Below are 22972 nucleotides of genomic sequence, written 5' to 3'. Positions count from 1 at the left end.
TTGTTATGGGGTTTGTTTTTTTGTTTTTTGCTTTTTCTAATTTTTATTACTTGTATATGTCTTCATTTGAATATGTTCAAATTATAATGTATTTTTTTTTACTTATGACTATTTTTTAATAGGGACGCAGGTGGCGCTGTGGGATAAACCACTGAGCCTAGGGCTTGCCGATCAGAAGGTCAGCGGTTCGAATCCCTGCGACGGGGTGAGCTCCCGTTGCTCAGTCCAGCTCCTGCCCACCTAGCAGTTCGAAAGCACGTCAAAGTGCAAGTAGATAAATAGGTAAGGTAAACAGCGTTTCCGTGTGCTGCTCTGGTTCACCAGAAGCGGCTTTGTCATGTTGGCCACATGACCTGGAAGCTGTATGCCGGCTCCCTCAGCCAATAACGCGAGATGAGCGCCACAACCCCAGAGTCGGTCACGACTGGACCTAATGGTCAGGGGTCCCTTTACCTTTACTTTATGGCCTTTACCTTTACCTATTTTTTAAATACGTTTTCAATTACTCAGAGACTTTTTTGTGTAACTAGGGATGGGTAAATCTGTCAGTCTACAGTGTTGGATGTGACTGTGATCTTCTGGTCTTGCTATGCCGGCCACCACAACATAGTTGTTGTAATCCTATGTAATCCTTTCCCATCCCCCAAAACAGAATGTTAGTAAAATCTAAAGCCGACTCACCAGCAGCCATTCCGACCTCATCCTTGACCATTCTACCCCATTACCCACATTTCTTGATGATGCTTAGCTCCACATTAGTCATGCCTGGCAATCACCAACTGACAAGCAGTGATGGCCGGTATGCCGGGATGATGTCCCAGGATCCCAACCCACATCGCCTCCCATGCACAATACAAAAACAGGCAACTTAACCAAGAGAGTTAAATTGGCAAGAGGTCTACAAGTAGGACCCATAATCAATCCATCACTATAGATAAACACAATAGAAACAATAACACGAGGGGAATAGACACAGCACCTCTCCAGACAGCCTTTCGTTGCACCTTGATGACGATTTGTGCTCATGATGCTTTCTGGGTGGTTAGACACAATCCTGCTTTTAAAACTCTTTGCCCCTTCAAATGTTTTGGAATGGTCACCCTGCTTTATTTCCAATCACTGCATATCCCATAACTTCCTGCTGAAATACCACAACTTTTTATACCACAAAATGTTCTGGTTTATTTTTCTGCTACTTTTGTTCTGCAACAGCCCCACCAGGCGGCAATGATGTTTAACTAAACTAGACTAAAGCGGAATAAACCCACCAGTAACGCACTACTATTGTGTCAAGGAGATGTTGTAGGATACGCCCACGTTAACAGGCAAGTCTGCAGGGGCTCGTAATACAACAAAGGTGACAAGAAATTAATAAGTGAAAAACATCTTCATTTAAAAATGGTAACCAGACACACAATTATTGTAGGATCCATAAATTTCAGGAGAAAGGTTTAGGTCCCACTATAGTACCAAAGAGTCCACACAGATAGCTTTTCGAACACTGCAGACAAAAATATTTGTATTGCTCTTTGTGTGATTTTTCTTTTTTTCAAAGGAACTGAATGGAGGCCACTGAGAACTGTAAGAGACAGTGCAGGCAGCAACACTATGTCAGATGGTGGCTTGGTAGGAAAGAGCAAAGCATCGGTGGAAAAAACAGGAATGGCCTAGGTAAGCACTGCACTCTGCACTGTTTTATGATTTCTTAGAGGAAGTAGGGTGAGTGTCACAGATACACTATCTGGGGAGGGGATAGTAGCAGCTGAAAGACGGGTAAGACAGGAGCAGTGCCCACACTACTGTACACTGCAGAATCTCCTCTTAATCCCTTCTTGGAAGAAGAGATATTACAAGTATAAGGAATGGAGGGAGAAAATCCTAGTCCATCTAGGCATGCCCCAAATAAGGAAGGAGACATCTAGAAACTTACAGAGACTACAGAAGAAAAACAAGCATGAAACCACAAACCTTGCCCCCTTTCTGCTTGGTAGGTGGTCTTTTGTCCCCAAAGCCACTGATCAGTTATTTATGTTGATCTGTCTTCATCTGAGCCCTTTACAAATTCCGCTTTGCTGACCGATGCAATTTCAGCAGCTTCCTTCCCTGCTTATGTGATGCCTTATTTCATTCGTCACGTTCTGACTCTCAAGCACCCCCCTTCCCTCTACCTCTGACCCAGTGGGCTTGCTACTTGTTCCATGGTTGGGGGGAAAGCACTGAGCCAGCAGCTTAATCAGCAAATGGAGGACAAAGACTTCATTGTCAGAGCACAGTGAGGACACAGTCAGCAATGTCCATGTGCAGATACCTGTGACCATCATTTTCCCTTTTATTTTTATTTTTTTAACTAACTGGGAAACTCTCACGGGGCATACCTATCTGTCTGTATATGTTGACTTCATTAGCTGCACATCTCCATAATCAGAATCATATGTCCGGTGTAATGGCAGTGAAGGGAGAATGCCATGTTCACCTCTCTAATGTTTATAGTGCTGAAGTAAGCCCATTGACTTATGTGGCTTTACTCTGCTTTTATCTGTGCAAATGGAAAGAAACCAGTCTAGCAGCCTTAAAGTCTGGGAAGAGGGACCTTATAATCTGAATTTCTACCCCTTCCTTCCTCAAAGTAAAGCCTGGGAACAGAATTCTGGGGAAACTGTCTTATCCTTTGTAACACCTGTGTAGATTACAAAGCCATACTTTGTACAGATAACAAATAACATATACCTAAAAGGGACCCCTGACCATTAGGTCCAGTCGTGACCGACTCTGGGGTTGCGGCGCTCATCTCGCGTTATTGGCCGAGGGAGCTTCCGGGTCATGTGGCCAGCATGTGGCCAGCATGACAAAGCATGGCGAACCAGAGCAGCACACAGAAACACTGTTTACCTTCCCGCTGTAGCGGTACCTATTTATCTACTTGCACTTTGATGTGCTTTTGAACTGCTAGGTTGGCAGGAGCAGAGACCGAGCAACAGGAGCTCACCCCGTCGCGGGGATTCGAACCACCGACCTTCTGATCAGCAAGCCCTAGGCTCTGTGGTTTAACCCACAGCGCCACCTGCGTCCCTAATATAACTACCTACCTATAATTCTCTGTTTGGCTGTTGGGCAATTTCAAGACTTGCCTGCTGTTCCTTCTTTAGAGATTAAGAACTGTAAGAAAAATACGGTACTTGAACTAGACAACCCCGAAGGTCCGTGAAGTAGGATGGGTGACCTGGATAGGGTACCAGATGGCAACTGATATTTATGTTTGGAGGATGCTTCGATGAGAGGGTGTAAGCATCAGAATTTATTGACTTTGACTGTGTACACATTAAGTACCATTTACTCTGACTCCAATGCAGCCCCACCAGAGTACACATTATGAGTACACACAATGTTAGCTGCAGTCCATATGCCTCTGATAGTTTATTGATAAACAGAATGCATTATTTCCTAATGAAAAGCTGCTCATGTCATTAAACTGTTCTCATCAGGCAATTATGTTGCTTGTATCTAGAAACATTGCAGGGAGCTTGTACTCTATATTTCCAGGTTTTTGATAAAGATGTTAGTAATAATTTTAATAATAATAATAATTTATTATTTGTACCCTGCCCATATGGCTGGGTTTCCCCAGCCACTCTGGGCGGCTTCCAACAGAGATTAAAACTACATTAAAATACATTTAATACAGACATTAGAAAGACATTTAACCATGGCAAAGCTAACCTGGTTCCATTTGTTTATCTTTTTGAACCTTTTATCAGCATTAAACAAGGTTTAGAGCAGGCACCCCCAAACTTTGGCCCCCCAGATGCTCAGGACCACAGCTCCCATCCTCCCCCATCACTGGTCCTGTTAGCTAGGGATCATGGGAGTTGCATGCCAAAACATCTGGAGGGCCGCAGCCTGGGGATGCCTGGTTTAGAGTGCCCATGGCCAGCCAAGTTACTTGGGCACCTGAGAGAGAAAGCTCTATGGTTTCTCTCTCCCTGCAAAAGTACAATAATAATTAACTAAACAACAGTTTGATGACCATTCATGACACCCGAAAAAGCTGTCTAATGATAGGGCCAGCCTTGGAGCCTAGTTCATTTGCACAAACCTTTTTTAAAATAATAATAATAATTGGTGCAATATGTGTTTGCTTATGTTAAATAAGTGGTGGAAAATAACAGTTTGTGACCACCGTTCAAAAGAAAAAGAAAATGGCACATGGTTGCAGTACCTTAGAACCTCAGAAACAGGAATTAGCATTATCCTCATGTCCTTCATGCTAGCAAACAATTTTTGTTCAGGTGTTTTGCAGTGCCCTTCACCTTCGCCATCATCTTGACCCTCATCTTCTGCATTTTGTCAAGCTTTCCCCAGCCTTTACAAAAATTGCTTCAGGCTGCAATCCTAAACATACTTACTAGAGAGTAAGTCTCGCTGAACACAGTGGGACTTACTTCAAAGTAAAGATGCATAAGCTAGCACTGTTCAGCTGACAACTAACATATGCATTTTATGCAACTTGACCCTACTATATGCATTCTTGTACTTGCCTGGAAAACTGCATTGCAAAATTTGGAGAAGTGCAGATTTTGAAGGATGGCTGTGATTTGGTTCTTGCATTGTTTCAGGAAGTATGAAGTTGGTTGGCATACCTTTGAGTGGGAACTGATTCTAATTTCTTCCTCATTTCTAACCCCCATGCATTGGGGGACTTAAACTGCTGTTTTTCTTGAACTGGAGCAGCTGTTAACATAGGCTAGACTTTCTTGTATTTTGATTTCAGTCACAAATCAATTGACATGTTATGCGACTAGGATTCATGCTGACAGAGTTACTTCCAGTTCACTGAGCCGAGTCCAAATGTTCCCATTAAGAAAAGTGGGGAGGCGGAGACTAAACAAAGCAAGGAGCAGAAACCTGAGGACAAAGGGGACTGTGACAACTGAAGGCCTAGAAGATGGAATGAAACCAAAACAAAATGAGCTTTCAATACGTTGCAGGAAATTGATTTCAGAGGGCCTCATGGTTCAGAGCCATAATGGTTATCTAGTAACTCTCCAGCATAAGAGCAAAACTGACTAAAGGATGATGAAACCATGTACAAGGCTGTGGGAACTTGAACCTTCTATAAAAATAGTCATTCAGTGAGTTGTAATATGTGTTCCCATCCCATATTTAGAAGATCACAGCATCACATTGACTAACATTGAATAAAATTACCTGGTTCATCTATTGATACAGTATGTACTAAAGAGAAGAGTGGCTGCAAACTACTGGGGACCAAAGCACTGCAAAGTGATGACAACCAATTTAGATGGCTTTAAAAGAGGATTAGACCAAAGATGCCGAATTAGGCAGGGTCTTTTACCACTGAGACTTGAGACTATACAGTGGTGGCTTGGGCCACTGTGACGGGGGCAGGGCAGGGGCGGGGGAGACCAACAGTAGGTGGAGCTGGGGCAATGGCTTGCAGAACCAATCAGTTCTGCTAGTTGGAATTAAGACAATAGCCAGTTCCACCCCCTGGACTGGTTGCAAATAGGAATGTAGACAAGTGAGGGCATCCTGAGGTGGGTGGGGCAGTGCCCCATTTGCCCTCCAGTGAGACTACATTGCCCTATATTACCAGCACAATTGTATATCCTTATCATAAGCAAATCTTGTTTTATTGAGTGGGGAAGTCTATGGGTTTTCTCGTCTTGTTTGGGAACTGGTGACTGTACAGATATGCTGTATACTGGAGCTCGGGCATGATCATCTTTTGGCAGATCGTCTGGGTCTTATTGTCTAAATCCTTCTTGAGGTTATAGCCCAAGATTTTCGCATACCCCATCTGCAAGGGCTTCAGTTTATTGTCTATGATTTTGCTTCCATCAACTGCTGTTTCCTCCAAGAGGCACATCTCCATCAGTTCCTTCTGTCTCTTCTGCAGAAGTTCGACCTCCTTGTACAAAGTCTTTATGTCCATCCTCTCTTGGATCTTAATCCAAAAGGTGTTATTGAAATGTGTGTAAAGTTTCCAGTCCAGAGCACACCAATCTCTCGCCTTTTCCTTGTTTTCTGGACTCAGAGTCTAAACACTAAGCTCCTGGTGTTCAGTTTGAAATACAGTGGTACCTCTACTTACAAATAACTCTACTTACGAATTTTTCTACTTACAAATGGAGCTCCGTCTGCCATCCTGGATGCGGTTTAGATAGGATTTTTTCTACTTACGAATTTTTAGATAGGGTTGCTTCGACTTACGAATTTTTTCTCCCAATGCATTCCTATGGGATTCGACTTACAATTTTTTTCGACTCACAAATGTGTGTTCGGAACACATTAAATTCGTAAGTAGAGGTACCACTGTAAACCACATCATCCAGGTCCCAGCATAACATATTCTTCAGAAGGATCATGGACTCATCAAAGTATTCAGCAATCAGCATCAGCTGGCAAGCCACTCCAGTATCCCTGCCAAGAAAACTCCATGGACAAAGACAACAGGCATATAAAAGTTATGACGCTGGAAGATGAGCCCCTCAGGTCGGAATTTTCTTTCCCTGTACAGTCATCAGTAATGATGCCTTTCTTATGTAGTTAATCTCGGTCTAAAAGGGACTGCAAACAGTGAAACAAAGAACATACTGTAATACAACAACATACTGCACAATACTTAAGATTCCTATGGTATTGGGAAGGATGCCACTCTCATCAGCAACATTAGTTCCAAATCATTTCCTCAAAAGATGGACTTTCACACAAGCCTACCATGTGTTCATTTGAAAGCCAGTGTGGTTTACTCCCTAGGGCGGCAGCTGTCATGGCACCCCCAGGCGGCAGAAGTCAGGACTTGCTGCTCATTAATCCTCCTCTCTTTACACATTAAAAGGGCACTTGCTTTTTATTTGTTTATTTACCACCCACCTTTGATGGATGTTCTGTGAATGAAACAACAAGATTCTTGTGAGTAAAAGGACTACACTTCACACCTGGGAAAGTACAATAGTTTCTACAGTTAACAGAATTCATTTGTTCTATGGCCATGCTGAATTCAACTATGAGTGCCAGAGGCACTAGTTAACTATAGTAGGATGACCAAATGGTAACTCCTCCAGTTCTGAACAGGCAAACCTTTATCATCATCATCATCATTATTACTATTATTATTATTATTCCATCCCAACCAGATTGTGGAGATACACCAAAAGCCAACCTGAGGCTTGAATGGGGAGCCGAGCCAATGGGGAGCCAAGCACAACAGCTCTGCCACAGGCTGATGGAACTGGAAGTCAGTGTAGGGGGTTGTTCATCCTCTGAGCTATGGCCATGCTGAAGTCATTATTATTATTTATTAAATTTGTATGTTGCCCTACACCAGTAGATCCCAGGCGGTCCACAACATAAAATTGCAATATTAAAAATACAAAATACATAATAAAAACAAGAAAGAAAAAAACCAATAATCCCCCCTCTCATAACATATTTAAAAGGGCACTGGGTGTCAATCAAGTACTTGCATGAGAGCGTTAGAACACAAGGAGCTGCCTTATACCAAGTCAGGACTACTAGTCCATCTAGCTCTGAACTGTCAACTCTGCCAGGCAGTGGCTCTGCTTGGCCTCAGGGCCTTTATAATCAATTGCCGTCGGATCTTTTTAACTGGAGATGCCAGTGATTGAACCCAGGACTGTCTGCATGCCAAGAGTATGCTCTAACCACTGAACTATAGCCCCACCCACCCAATAAACCCCACTGTCTAACAAAGACTCTTACATTCCACCAAGTATCCAATACAGTGTAACCTCATGTTACGTACTGTCCTCCTTACAAATGCTTCGGGTAACGAGCTCTGCTAACCTGGAAGTAGATGCTCCTGGTTGCAAACTTTGCCCCGGGATGCAAGCGGAAGTTGCGCGGCAGCAGCAGGAGGCCCCATTAGCGAAAGTGTGCCTCATGTTAAGAACGGTTTCGGGTTAAGAACAGACCTCTAGAACGAATTCATAAGCGGAGGTACTAGTGTATACGGATAGCATGTTCACCATCTAAGTATGACTCATTATGCAGCTAAATTATAACGTACCACCCACCCACAAATGGGAGGTAGCAGCAAGCTTCAGGCAACACCAACATTCAGTGAAGTAGATATTCTTAAGGGGGGGAAAGAGGGGGTTGGAAACCCAAACAGCCCAATGAAGAGAGGACACATGTTCAGCGGTCACAGAACAGTGACCGGCTGTTAGGTGGAGTTGATGACAGTTGTATTCTGAAACCTCTGAAAGGCACCCGGTTGAGGAAGACAACTTGAGCAGCCTTTTCCAACCCAGTGCTCCCTTTGGATGTTTTGGATTCCTAACTCCCATCAATCCCAGGCAAACATGGCCAATGGTCAGTAATGATGGGTGATGTGAGGGCCACAGGTTTCCAATCTCCAACTTAAGTTTTTGTAGAATGGGGAACCTATAAAGAAGGACTGCTTTGAAACGTAGAGAAATTGAGGTAATATTTTCATTACAGGTTTTATTTTTCCACGAAGAAAGGTAAAATGTTTCCCACACTTGGTTCAAAGCACAGAATACCCTCTTTTCTTCTTCAAGGTCCTTGCAAATCCTGCAGCTGTTGCTTTGTGTTTTGAATGTATGCAGCTGCAACAGAGGGCAAGAGAAGCTATCCCACGAATTTCCTCCTGCAAATTGTTCTCTTATCCCAAGTTCCACTCCTACACGTTGTATTCAGATAAGAACAAAGCCCTAAAAATGGGGAGCAATCGGAAGCTTTGAAGGAAAGAGCCTTAGAAAACAAATGTTGTCTTCTCTGCTTCTGGGATAATTCAGAGCTTGGTAGATAGATAATACTGGGAGGACAATTCAACTCCTTTACTATTTCTTTTGTTGGGGGTGGGTGGGGAGCAAACCTCCATTTCACGTTGCAGTTTCACAATTTGCTTACAGCTTCCGTGCTAGACAACCTCCACGCAAAGGTCTCCGGATCCTGTTCTTCATAGTCACCATCATGCAGCCTTATCCGGCAATGTCTTGTAAGGGTTTAGAATCCCTTTGGGGTCCAACATGGCCTTGAACTGCTGCATGAGAAGGACGGCCTCCCGGGGCTTACTGTAGTGGATATAATGCTTCTTCTTGAAGCCCAGACCATGCTCTGCGCTGATACTCCCACGGTACTGGGAAGTCCACTCATACACAAATGGCTCAATAGTCTCCAGCAGGGAATGACTGTAGGAATCTGCTGTGATGTTCAGGTGCAAGTTTCCATCTCCTGCCAAAGCGAAGTCCCAAATTGGTGGGTTTCAAAAGAGAAAGCAGAAAACACATTCAATTACTGGAACATCCAGCGCAGTGGCTCCCCCTAATTCCTCTCTTTGTTCTAGAAAAGAGGGTTATTTTAAAATATAATGAAGATTATTCATTAATATTATTTGTCTAAAAGCAAGGTAGACAAAGTGGCACCCTCTAGAAGCTGCTGGAATACAATTCCCATTATCCCACTGACCACGTTGGCTAGGGTTGGTGGGAGTTGTAGTCTAATAGCATCTGGAGGGCAACACATTGGGTATTCATGGTCCAAGGGATTTCTAGAGGCCACTCTCCAGTAAACTACCAGTGCAATAAAAAAAGAATAAAACAAAAAAATAGGTAAAAACCACAGTTGAAAGCAAGATGCAGAACAAATAACAGCAGTGAAAGATCGGCAGAGCAGATAAAAACTACCTCACACTATGTGCTGGAATGCCCATGAGGAATAAAAATGTATTTCCCAGTTGTCATAATGACATCACAGTTGGCACCAACTGAACTAGCCTGGGGAGGCCATTCTGTAAGTCATGTACCATGGTAAAAACAAAACTAAACCCCTCTCCTCCCCTCTCCTGAGAGCCAGTGTGGTGTAGTGGTTAAGAGCAGTAGACTTGTAATCTGGTGAACCGGGTTTGTGTCTCCACTCCTCCACATGCAGCTGTTGGGTGACCTTGGGCTAGTCACACTTCTTTGAAGTCTCTCAGCCCCACTCACCTCACAGAGTGTTTGTTGTGGGAGAGGAAGGGAAATGAGAATGTTAGCTGCTTTGAGTCTCCTTCAGGTAGTGATAAAGTGGGATATTCAAATCCAAACTCTTCTTTTTCTTCTTCTATCATCAGCAACCTCCTTTCAGATAGCAAGTGGACCGTTTCATTTTCTTTTGGTGAAGTTATTTCATCACTCTTTTACTTTTGGCTGAGGCTGAGAGACAGAAGCTGACCGAAAACCATCCAGCAGCTCCTAGAACTGTACAGTTGGAAGGGACCCCAAGAGTCATCTAGTCCAACCCCCTAGAGCAGGTGAGAGCTGAACCAAGGCCTTCCTTATACAGTGCTTTGCTATAAGAACCCTAAATCCAAATCAGTAAAGGCCATTTGTTTCCAAGCACATTCCAGCTTACCTAGGTGGCCATAGCCCACCACGTTCTTGGCATTTCCGCCCAGCCGTGTCCGCATGTCCGTCACCAGATCATAGAGTTTCTCCACAGGCAGAGAAATGTCGTATTTGTAAACGGATCCATCGCAAGTCAAGGCCTCTGTGATCCGTTCCCGCAAAGCCCACAGCGCCTGCAATGGACCCAAGCAGTGACTTGGATGGAAACAAAATGCTTTCGTTTTCATTCCACATGGATGGCTTTACAAAAGTGACCTGCTATCTGAACACTGCTGGCTAAGTCATCTCGGATACTTGGGTGTTTATGTTAAAAGAACCAATTAATCTTCAAAGAAATAATGAGCTTAGGCTAGCTTCAACCAATCACCAAAAGTTTATTTAGTGCTGGGCTGACATTATTTTGTCATTCCAATGAGCGATTCCAGAGCAGCTGTGTCTTCCTTTGCAGCATTCCAATTGGACCAGCCGCACACAAGTCTTAAAGGACCTGTTTCAGCATTTGTCCTGATTAGTTTTGAACGGAGATTAGACTGCCAATTAGCTACCAGGTTAAGTTCAAGGTGCTGGTTTTGGTGTATCAAGTCATACAGAGCTTGGGACCTGGAGGCCTGAATGATCATTTCACCTCTTATATACCCAACTGATCACTGCACTCCTGCAGGTACCATCTTATCCGGACGTCCATTCTGAACAATATAAGAACACGGTATTCCGTCTTGTGGCAGCTACTCTTTGGAATCCTCTCCCTTTAATATTAGGCAGTGCCGGTTCTACTGCCTTTTCGGTGGCTATTGAATACCTTCCTCTTTCAAGCTTTCTAAGCTGAAATCTTTCCCAGTCTGCACCTGCCTTGGAATTGTTTTAAATGTGTTTGTATTATTTTGTCTCTTGATGTTTGCTTCCCTGGGCTCCTTTCATAATAATAATAATAATAATAATAATAATAATTTATTATTTATACCCCGCCCATCTGGCTGGGTTTCCCCAGCCGCTCTGGGTGGCTTACAACAGAAAAATGAAATAAAATAATCTATTAAACACTAAAAGCCTCCCTAAACAGGGCGTTCCACAGGGAGGGCGCCACCACCGAGAAGGCCCTCTGCCTGGTTCCCTGCAACTTGGCTTCTCACAACGAGGGAACCGTCAGAAGGCCCTCGGTACTGGACCTCAGTGTCCGGGCAGAACGATGGGGGTGGAGACGCTCCTTCAGAGAAGAAGGGAGGGACATAAATTTAGTAAAAGCAAACATTAATTAATTAATTAATTAGACAATGCTATTTGAGGAATGCCTAGCAATTTGGGATCACTGTTGCATGCCACATACACCAATATTTGAACATCCATTGGTACGCAGTTCAGATTCAAATCAGAGCCCCGACCCAAGCACAGTTAGGGAGAAATGGGAAATTACCTTAATTTTTTTATCTTCTGAAGCCAGAGTTCCCTCCGCTACCAAACCAGAGGCCATGACATGTTCCAGGAAGTGGCTCAGCTTTTCCTCATCATGGGCAGAATTGGAGCCTGAAGTCTCAATTAGCACATAGAAAGGACTTTCTGGAGTTGTAAAAGCAGAATCAGAAAGCAGACAGTCACTATCAGTTGCAACAGCTAAAAATCACACTATATTCACTGGAGTGACTCCTGCCGCACCACGCAGAAGTTAAGAAAACGGTGTTTCTCTGAAATTTTGGATCTTTTAAAAGACACTTTCGGTGGATCCTGCCAACCTGCCCAAAATGGTTCAACCAAAGGAGAGGAGGAAAGTCACATTAGCAGCCATCTTATTTTTTTTATCAAAAATCTGTTTCTCTAGTATTACGAACCTAAAAGAAATCTCCAAAGAAAAATGAATCTGCGGAATGCCTCACATGACACAGTTTCCTGGCCTATATCCTGTTTTTATTAGACTAGTTGCCAAAATTCAGAAAAAGTGGAATTTGGTTTAAACATTTTGGTTCCAGATTCTCCTGCCCACACCTTCCTTAGATTGCTCTGTGAATTTGTGAAAATGGTAGACAACTCTCAATTATATGTGGTGTAAAAAATGCATAGACTGGGGTATTGGTGAGGGTTCCTGCTGTTATTGATATTAATTTTTGGTATATTTATTTTATATGTTATTATTTATAGGGAAATGGTTTAAATTTGGTTGTGTACCTTTTGATGTTTTATTTATTGTTTCTAACTACTTTTGTTATGTTTGTAATTATGTATTTTAAGCAGCCTTGAGCATGGTTTTAACTATGGAAAGGTGCATACATATAACATTAGGTATGTATGTAATGCTTGCTAAAAATGTGTAAACACTAAATAAGAAGTTTAACAAAACAACGAAAATATTGATGCAAGGCAACATCAGGTATAATATGTGCGTATAGGTCCTGTGCAGTTTTTAAGACTACAAAATCCATGATGTAGTGGGAATGTGAGCAATAAATTCATTCAAGACTACAGCAGACAACTGAGTAGTAGCAAGCACAGAAAGCACCTAGGGAACCTCTACATTTCAATTCAACCATCTGGTTCTATCCCCCCCCCCCCCCCAGAATCGGTGAAGGAATCCCTCCTGTGAATTTTGCATATGGCCAGCTGGTACCTGAGACTGGGTTGGTTAATTTGAGGTGTTGCTCAACCAGCTTCATGCACTCGTTGTCCATGAACTCGTAGGCAGACAGAATTTCTCCCAGCATGCCCTTGCAGAGAGTGAAAGTCTTCAGGACCTGAGAGAAACTTGGACAACCTTTACACAAAGGAAAACAGAAAACAATGGAAAAGAGAGTTGCATTAAAAAAACAAAAAACTACTAAGGGGAAGCATGGCACCACACCTATTCACATCAAAAAGCCTTCTAGAAACGAGCCACATGTGTGCAAAACTGTAAAAGCCGCCCAGAGTGGCTGGGGTACAAATAATATTTATTATTATTATTAATTATTAATTATTATTATTATTATATTAAAAAATGAAAAGGACAACTTATTTGCTAATCACAGAACTTTCCCCCCAACCCCAATTCTTCAGGCTGGAGACGTTGCATGTTCCTTTATACTTCCATGCTGCAAAACAACATTAACAGCAGCTTTAGGAATGACACCCATAAAATAGCTTAAGGCTGCAATCCTAACCCCACCTACCCGAATAAGACCCATTGAATGTAATAGGAATAACTTCCGAGTGGACCTGGTTAGGATTTGGCTATAACTTATTTGCAGTTCCTTGGGTCAGTGAATTATTAAGCAAGTATGACGAGCCTGTTGAATCAGGCATCCTACCTAGCCGCCTAAATTTTGCTTCCAGGACCTCATGATTACATTTCCCCATGTCATTGGTGCCAACATGTCCCATGACCACTGACTCCTCCCTAGCATTGTCCACCAGGCTATCTGAGCGGCAGGCAATATCTGCAACCTTTGGGCCAGGCAGGCAATTCACCCTGCTGCCTGTATGACCATCACACACCCTGATTTTGAAGCTCAGCCCAGAACTATTCCAGACATATGTGAAAAGTGATCTGTTGGTTACGTTAACTGCATTTTCTGCTCTTACCCTGCTGATTATGCCAATTGCTTTCTCTGTTCTTATCCCAACCTTTCCTAATAAGTCAGTCATCATATTCAGTGGAAACAAAATATAAATACAACCAATTTGTCTTTGAGGGCTGTACCAGTTTCACCATAAGCAGAGTTGTGTCCAAGTCTAGTATTGCTAAAATACCTCTAAAGGTAAAGGTAAAGGGGCCCCTGACCATCAGGTCCAGTCGTGTCCGACTCTGGGGTTGCGGCGCTCATCTTGCTCTATAGGCCGAGGGAGCCGGCGTTTGTCCGCAGACAGCTTCCAGGTCATGTGGCCAGCATGACAAAGCTGCTTCTGGCAAACCAGAGCAGCGCACGGAAACGCCATTTACCTTCCCGCCGGAGCGGTTCCTATTTATCTACTTGCACTTTGATGTGCTTTCTAACTGCTAGGTGGGCAGGAGCTGGGACCAAGCAACGGGAGCTCACCCCGTTGCAGGGATTCGAACCGCCGACCTTCTGATCAGCAAGCCCTAGACTCTGTGGTTTAACCCACAGCGCCACCTGGGAATACCTCTAGTAGTTACAAATAACACTTCTGAAAATAGAGAGGAGAATGGCTCTTACCAAGAAATGCCAAATTCACGGCCTTGGGTTTTCGTGGGCAGAGAATGGATACTGCCGTAATGACGCCCAAGGTCCCCTCAGACCCAATGAACAACTGCTTCAAGTCATAGCCAGTATTGTCCTTCCGCAAAGATGACAAGCAGTTCAAAACAGAGCCATCAGCCAGCACCTGGAAGAGGACATCCTTAGATAATTCCTTGATATATTTGAGAGGGCGTGTGTTTTGTTTTGTTTTTTTAAAGGCTACAATAAGATTAAACATAACATTTTCGGTTAAATTAATTAGTTGCCATCACACAGAATATTTCAGGAGGGAACTTTTAAAAAAGACAGTACAGCAGCAAAGTTGGATCTGAAATGGAATGAAGAGATTACAATTCAATAATTAACAGGATGCACATCTGAAGTGGGAGTGAAACAACAACAACACAACAACAACAACAATAATTTAAGAAACTCGCACGCTCACGGAGCCCTGCCACTGCATCGGCAGGGGGGGGGGGGAGACAGCAGCTAGAGTTCGCTCACGGCTAAATCGCACTCCAATAGCTGAAGCCACGATCCGCCACCTCAAGCAGCAGACTTTCCAAACAAGGTAAGGTAAAGGTAAAGGGGACCCCTGACCATTAGGTCCAGTCTTGACCAACTCTGGGGTTGCGGCGCTCATCTCGCGTTATTGACCGAGGGAGCCGGTGTACAGCTTCCAGGTCATGTGGCCAGCATGACAAAGCCGCTTCTGGTGACCCAGAGCAGCACACAGAAACGCTGTTTACCTTCCCGCTGTAGCGGTACCTATTTATCTACTTGCACCTTGACATGCTTTTGGACTGCTAGGTTTGCAGGAGTCCAAACCAGGTATTTATGGCCAAATGACTATAGACATTTTTAATTAAAATTTGCATCTAGAATAATAATTTGGCGAAGATGGAGTTTAAAAAGGAAGTCGACTTCCGTATTTTGGGAAACGGAAACTGCAGCGAAGATTTGTGAATGGTAAAGACTTTTTGAAAATCCATCAGCACCTTGTTACAAGTTAACCTGCATGTGGCAAAAGAGTAACAGACCCTCTTTTTTTTGGATACAAAGAATCTGACCTTATGAACTACTATCCTTATGAACTAAAAGTGGAGCCTTTATGAATGGAGTGAAGTCTTTTATGAATGGAGAGGTGGATTTTATGAATGAAAAAGAAAAAGGACCCTGGATCTTTGCAAATCCTACCAAAGCTTGGCAGGGGAACCCTTTGCCATAACTGGGGATTAACCTCAGGGAGGTGAAGTGCCTGGAAAAGTGGGAGAAGGAAAAGAAAAGAAAAAGAGAACCTTGGTTGAGCAGGGCTGTGCAGTGGATTAAAACTGCTGGAGATACTACTGGTATTTATTGGAGAGTAGACTTCACCTGGATTACAAATATCATTTGGATTATAATTTGTCTCCTTTGTTGGAAGACTTTTGGATTACAAGCTAGATTCAAACTGTTGGGAATATTAGAACAGGAATTTACAAGAGTGGAAGAATTCTTTATGGAAACAGAAGTTTAGCATCTTCATGGACCAAAACACCAAGAAAGGGAACTGTACAACTCTCTCTCATTGAAGGTCATTAAAAATGGTAACTCATCAAGGTTTCTAAAATAACATTTGTACTTGTTTATAGCACTACTCGTTTATCTATGGTAAACTGAGAATATTGCTAAATATCTATATTTGAAATAAAAGAACATCTTCAATATTGGTTACATCATAGGCAGCTAAAAGATATCTTCAAAGAGGACAATAAGAAAGGCTTTTAATACATGGTTTCCAAATTCCAAAAGGAAGTAATAGAAGATAACTAAAAACTATTAACGAAGATGTATAATATCCTTTTGGAATGGGAAACGAAAGATGAGGAAGTAAAAGCAGTTATGATTAAATGGGCGCAAGATATAGGTCACAATATACAATTCGAAGATTGGATAAAAGTTTGGAAAGTAAATTTGAAATTCACGGACTGTATATTGTTAAAATAAAATTATATGAAGATGATGTATAGATGAGATATATCACCGGTAAAAATGAATAGAGGGAGTGTTGGAGGTGCAAAGAGGTTGAAGGGACCTTTAACCATATGTGGTGGGATTGCAAAAGTGTTAAGGTATATTGGGGAATGATATACAATGAATTAAAAAAATGTTTAAAATAACATTTGTTAAGCAGCCAGAAGCCTTTCTGTTGGGTATTTTAGGGCAAGATCTGCCAAAAGAGAAAAGGACGTTATTCATGTATGCTACGGCGGCGGCAAGAATATTGATAGCACAGAACTGGAAGACTGGAGAAATTCCAACAAAAGAACAATGGCAAGAAAAACCTGATGAATTATGCGAAGTTGGCAGAGCTGACAGACGGACTTCGGGATAAAGACAATAGGGATTTTGAAAAAGAGTGGGAACCCTTTATATTATATTTGCAGAAACAAAGAAAGAATATTGACTTGATGGTAGGATTTTAATAAACATTCACAACTTTATGGATAGGGAACAAATAATGTAATAAAAGAAAAATATGATATTTGTAGAAAATAGCAGAATACAATAATGAGGATAATAAATCAGAAATGGAAGTTGAGGGAAGTTCAAAGGGAGGGAGGGGGAGACGTTATCTAAACTGTATGCTATAAGTATATTTGCAATGAGAGAAAAAAAATTAATAAAATAATAATAATAATAATAATTTATACCCCGCCCATCTGGCTGGGTTTCTCCAACCACTCTGGGTGGCTCCCAACAAAATATTAAAAACACGATAAAACATCAAACATTAAAAAACTTCTTTAAACAGGGCTGCCTTTAGATGTCTTCTAAAAGTCAGATACAGTTGTTCATCTGATGGTATGGCGTTCCACACTTCTCACAGTGAGGGAACCGCCAGAAGGCCTTTGGACTGGACCTCAGTGTCCGGGCTGAACGATGGGGGTGGCTAACCTTTTGGGGTCCAAGGGCCAAGTCACCACCTTCCCACATCTCCAGGGGACCACGTCCGAGTGGGGCTATGATGTGGGCATGGCCACCCACAGCTAGCATACACACACCACAGCATATGTACACATACACACCAGTGTGTGCATACACACATGATATCCACATTGGGGAAGATATGCAGGCAGGCAGGCAGGTTCATGTACAGGATACAGATACAATTTCTCCCTTCGCAACTGCTTGTGAGAACAATCACTTGGTGAGTGAGGAGGAGGGAGTGATCTGTATCCCGATGGTGGCGCTGGGTAGGCAGAGAGGTTGAAACCTCCCCAACCAGCTCAGTGACATGATGAGGATGAACATCTGCTTATCTCCTGGACTTCCCACCCATGTCTGGGTGCCATATCAGGTCAAGGGGGCTGATGGGCCACCAGCTAGGGCTTTGTGGACCTCTAGTTCATCCCTCCGATGGCCAAGGACAAGAAGAAGATAAAATATGGGAAGCAGTTTTCCAAGTTTCATCTTACCACTTCTAGCCCTAGGACTGTCCCTCGGAGAGAGCCGTAGCGCAGGAGCCGCAAGCCGCCGGCATTTGTAGCTACGTTCCCTCCAATGTGGCAACTGCCCTTTGCTCCGAGGTCAAGCGGCATGATGAAATCCAGCTGTTCCAGGTACTGGTTGAGGTTTTCTAAAATGCAGCCAGCCTGGCAAACAAGGATTCCTGAAAAATCAGTATCCAGTTACAGTCTGAGAAACGAATGCAAACTTCCTTTATCTGTTGGCGTAATTTAAACCCAAAGAAATCTACTGTCTGTCAGAGGGGGATCAGAGGCTTGGCAACGAAGTAACATTCTCCCCCCTGCCCAACCAGCCTCAGCATCAAGGATCTGAGAGGTGGGTTTTCTTGTTTGTTTATTGCCATCATTGTCCAATTCTTTCATTTAATGCCAGCAACACAACCAGAATAACACTTCTTGCTGTCCAACTGTTATTTCTGGCTTGTGCTACTAGGCAATGACCTCCCAACACTTCTGAATAGAAAACCACCTTCGCCTCCCCTTTATTTGAGCTTACATCCCATTGCTATTGGCAGAGGGAGGAATCAGCTCTGCCGTTCAGGGTTCAAGAACCTCCCATTTTGTCCTCCCTGATGGAAACTCTTAAGACAGGGTTGAGGAATCTGTGGGCCTCCATATGTTTTTGGAGAGCCAATGGCCAGGAATGACTGGAGTTGCAGACCAGCAACATCTGGAGGGCTACACTCCCTACTCCCTAATTTAGGAGAATGAGATAGTGTAGCCATTTTCCCTGCCCTGGGAAGATATATTTACCAGAAACGTTGTCAAAGCTGATGATTTGGTTCATAAGAGCTGTGGAGAGAATGATCTCATCAAAGACAGGGACGCTGCCCCCAACGAGGCCAGTGTTACCCCCCTGAGGGTTCACAGCCAAGTTCCTCTCATGGCAGTACCTGAAAGGGAACACATTTTGCCCATGGGGTCTTGTTCCTAAGGGCATTTTATAATGCCTTTGAAAAGGCGATCCTAGTGAAACTAAAAAGTCTTTTTTTAAGATCAACGTTCTAGACTGATTCAGGAGTAAACTTGGCTGCTACTACTCAATAGTTTTAAAACGCACACTAATCCCATTACTTCAGTAAGACTTCAAATAGTGGGTTGAGATTCAAAATCCTAAAGAATATGAAGGTGCCACGCAAGTGTAAATTAAGTGGTACACACGAAGATAGCCGGTGTGATGTGCCTGCCTGCAGTTGCGGTGGTAGCAGTGATGGGGGGAAGTCTGACCAGGATCTTGGAAGTGGCTGCAAGCTGTCTTGCATGGGCTCTCGGTTCACACTTTTTGCCACATGATTGTAGACCTATCTACCTGCATGTGTAAATGAGCCCTGAGATGCTATGCATCCTTTTAACACAGGAGTGGGCAGCTAGCTCACCCTTAGTTTAATTTCATGGAGTTTTCACTTAAACATCATACAAAGAGGGGAAAACAAGCAATGAGGGAGAAAAGTACATAGGAAAAGAGACTAAGAAACCACTCCTATAGCTTTTAGATTCACAGTACATGCACGTTAGGAACCATATTCTATTTGAAATCATCTCATCTATCATCAATTAACTTATTTAGTAATAAAAACACAAACAGAATACTGTACTATATTTATGGAGGCATTTTTTCAGTTTAGCTAACACACTAAAAGCTAAGATTTGCTCTTTGTTACTCTAAAGGACAGGACTAAATCTGATGGGAGGAAACTGCAGGGAAGCAGATTCTCGCTAACAGCTGAAGAAACTTCCTAATGGTAAAAGCTGCTAGACAGGAGAACAGACCACCTTCAAATGTGATTGACTCTCTATATGATTCAGCTGCTGCTCACAGAGAGAAAAGGAAGGAAGGAAAGAAGGTGAATATAGATTCCTCTTTAAAGAGTACTGACCTAATGCTTGTACTGGGTGTTGATGTGCCTCTGTCTATCAGAGAGGATACAGAGAGAGACACATAAGAAAGGACTCTGGGATATCATCATATGGCTTCTGAATATGACTCATAGTGATGAAAAACAAGATAATATACATATCTTAAAACACAGGTGAGCAAGACAGAAGTAAGGCACAGTCTCCAAATATAGACATCTCTAATGCTGTTTATTGAGTTCACGGAAACACAGTTTTTATGTTACCTGAGAATCTCAGATACTTCTGCTGTTGTCCGTGGCTTCAACAATATTTTACTGCAGCCTGTAATGTAAACAAGATGTGAGAACATTCATCTGAAACACATAGCTGCCAAGTTTTCCCTTTTCTCGCGAGGAAGCCTATTCAGCATAAGGGAAAATCCCTGTAAAAAAGGGATAACTTGGCAGCTATGGAAACATGAATAGAAGCTCGCCCACACAACACTTTCCCCTACTACCTCCCAAATAAAAATATACCTGTGCTGATTAATATGGTTAAAACTTCATGTGCATGTAACAAAACGTACATTGCAGATTTATAGCCTTAAGGGGAAGAGCTGGAGATCGGTGGCAGAGCACGTGGTCCAGGTTTCAGTCCCCAGAATCTCCAGGTGACGCTGAGAAACACACCTGCCTCAGACTCTGGAGAATGGCTTCCAGTACGTACAGCCCAGCTTTCCCCAACCTGATGTTTGCCAGGTGTTTTGGCTACAACTCCCATCAGCCCCAGATAGCACAGCCATGAAATTTCTAGTCCAACCCAATTGGGCTGGTGTAGAAAATACTTAAAGCAGTTTGTCAAAATAACGTACCTCTTACAGACTTCAGCCAGTCCACATTGAAGAGTTTCAGTTCATCTAAATCTGTGATGACTCTGCCAGGCATAAGGTTTTCAAAGAAAGACACATCAGTACTGGAAACATGGGCAAAGGGAAGCCTCTGCACCCTATATCGCTCGCTGGTGAGCATCACTTCCTGGAGGTGAAGCTGGGTAGCATGCAGACCTCTCTTGGCCAAGTGACTGATGCTCCATCGGATGGAAGGCATGGTGAGCACTTCTCTCTTCAATGGCCCTGTTCCTTCTTTCTTAAATTTGGACCGGGGGAAACCACATGTCCACACAGCCAAGGCTTTTCTCTGGCATCCAATCTGCAACCTTGGTAAGGACCAGCGGTGTCTAAACGGGAAATGCCGGACAAGGCTGCAAACAACAGCCATGAAGAACCTGAATTGCAAAAGCAAAATAAACACCCAGTTTGATCAACTTCCTCCGAAAGGCACTCGACTCGATTTATTTTATTTTCAGCTATCTCTTTTCATGGGAGAGGTAACCATGAAAGAGAACTCCTTCAGGAAGTGAAAGATCACGATCACAGGTAGGATAGCTTCAGGACACAGCATTAATGAAACAACATAGAAGAAAAGCACAACCCTCTTGTTTCTATACAACCCTCATCAGCCCCAGCATCAAGCATGACTAATGGCCATGGATGCTGGGAGCAATATCTGGAGTGCCAGAGGTTGCCCTTACCTGCCAGATTTATGTATAAGCTAAACAAGCTATAGCGTAGGGCCCCACTCTCTTGGGCCCCCCCAAAAAATTTAAAGGAAAAAAAACCGTGATGTACATTTCCAAACTATAAGTTAGACAAATAAAATAAAACCTACATACAGCAACAGTGTTTTGTGTTTTGTGTAGTCTCCTATTTGTTATGTGCAAATGGCTTTAGATACCTATTAGGTCCATAAATTACCATATAGCATATACAGTATTCAACACAAAAAACAGCGACAATTTGGTGTTGACAAAGGACAGTCGGACATATAAAGGGTCCCATTACCTTCAGTAGCTTAGGGCCTCATCAAACCTAAATCCGGACCTGCCTGCCCTACTCAAATTCAGTCTGTAACTGAAGCAAATCCAACTGAAACAACTGCTGTTGCTTCCGTTTCCACTTCCCTCTCCTCCTCCTCATGATCTCCTGTATTGAACTTTTAAGATTGTAAGCGTTCTGGGACAAGGAGGTGCCCTCTCCTGCACTCTTAAAACTGCCATGCACTTAGCTGGCATGTATTATAAGCCAGTTTATTTATATATGTTTATTTTGCTGTAACGGATTAACATGGCTGTTTCCTTTGTGAAGTTCCATTAGGCATGTTATTATTGGCCGCGAATTATCTTGCGGGGAAGAGGAGGGAGCCTCAGGTCCCTCAGAGTCACTGTTTGGGTGCAAACATAAAGTGAAGGCGATCGATGTCAGAGCAAGACGCGGTGTCAGACCTAGATTCGCCCCTTTTCCTGGAGCTGATTCTGGTGTTTAGGACCGGGAGGGAAGTGCAAGCCCAGGCACCGCTGCCTCCGGAGAGCAGGCAGCTCGCTAGAAACCGGCCGCAGCCAAAGACGCGGCCAAGCCCAGAAATCACCAGCGCGCGCCCTTGCAGCCGCCCTTTCTGCGCTCACCTTGAACGGGGCCCACGGGATCTCACGCACTTCTCGTTAGGCAGCTCCTCCGGTCGCTTCTTCGCTCGCTCCTCCCCCTCGTGCTGTTTTCCGGACCAAACAGAGAAGAGGCGCGCCGTGTGGGCGGAGCCAAGAAAGGAGCGGAGCCGCGGGGAGGATGCGCTCGGAGTTTGTGCGCACGCGCGAGCGCGTTAAGTCTGCCTATCTACCTTTTCGCATATCTTGTCATATTAGCTCCATTATTTTCAGCCCTTTTAAAGTTAATAATACTTTAGATGCATTTTAATTTGCCATTTTGTGTGTGTGTGTGTGGGGGGGGGTTTATTGTAAGCTGCTCTGAGGCAAAAAGAGATGCAGAAAGAATTTATCTTTATTTCACAAGTTTTATATACTGCCTGATGGTAATAAGCCCTGTTCTTACCCTTTTCGTATTATCCACATTACTGATTGAAAATACTTGCCTCGAACGAGATATGCACATCTCCTCCCACCAGGCCTGGAGAGACTTAGGCCCAAGTGCTGAATACGGCCCAGCAGACATCTGTCTGGCCCT

General features: G+C 43.3%; 1 protein-coding gene across 9 annotated transcripts; it reads right to left on the bottom strand.

Annotated features, from left to right (window-relative positions):
* Positions 1-7761: 7761 nt before the first annotated feature.
* D2HGDH (D-2-hydroxyglutarate dehydrogenase) lies at positions 7762-22506 on the bottom strand. Of its 9 annotated transcripts, none has more exons than XM_035133710.2 (11): positions 22420-22437; positions 20771-20832; positions 20184-20241; positions 19941-19974; positions 18817-18855; positions 18013-18206; positions 14531-14699; positions 12988-13131; positions 11803-11945; positions 10399-10564; positions 7765-9240 (listed from the first exon to the last, which is right to left on the bottom strand). In XM_035133710.2, exons 5-11 carry the CDS (start codon positions 18848-18850, stop codon positions 8978-8980), a joined length of 1113 nt encoding a protein of 370 aa, XP_034989601.2. In that variant the 5' UTR covers positions 18851-18855; positions 19941-19974; positions 20184-20241; positions 20771-20832; positions 22420-22437; the 3' UTR covers positions 7765-8977. The 9 variants fall into 9 exon arrangements, with proteins under 9 accessions (XP_034989595.2, XP_034989601.2, XP_034989603.2 ...); XM_035133709.2 differs by having other exon boundaries at positions 7766-9240; positions 18817-18956; XM_035133704.2 differs by lacking the exon at positions 19941-19974 and having other exon boundaries at positions 7762-9240; positions 18817-18956; positions 20771-21183; positions 22420-22506.
* Between the last annotated feature and the right edge of the window lie 466 nt (positions 22507-22972).

This window comes from Zootoca vivipara, chromosome 5 (genome assembly GCF_963506605.1).
Source record: "Zootoca vivipara chromosome 5, rZooViv1.1, whole genome shotgun sequence".
NCBI lineage: Eukaryota > Metazoa > Chordata > Lepidosauria > Squamata > Lacertidae > Zootoca > Zootoca vivipara.
Note: the sequence above shows the minus strand (reverse complement) of the source record. Positions and strands in the feature narration are given on the sequence as shown.

Bases quoted from the DNA above. Each gene is read 5' to 3' on its own strand.
- D2HGDH (XM_035133704.2), bottom strand. From the start codon at position 21,176: ATGGCTGTTGTTTGCAGCCTTGTCCGGCATTTCCCGTTTAGACACCGC. The intron at 20,242-20,770 runs GTACGTTATTTT...TTTACATTACAG, and splicing joins CTGGCTGAAGTCTGTAAGAG to GCTGCAGTAAAATATTGTTG. The intron at 11,946-12,987 runs GTACCAGCTGGC...TTACAACTCCAG, and splicing joins ATTAACCAACCCAGTCTCAG to AAAGTCCTTTCTATGTGCTA.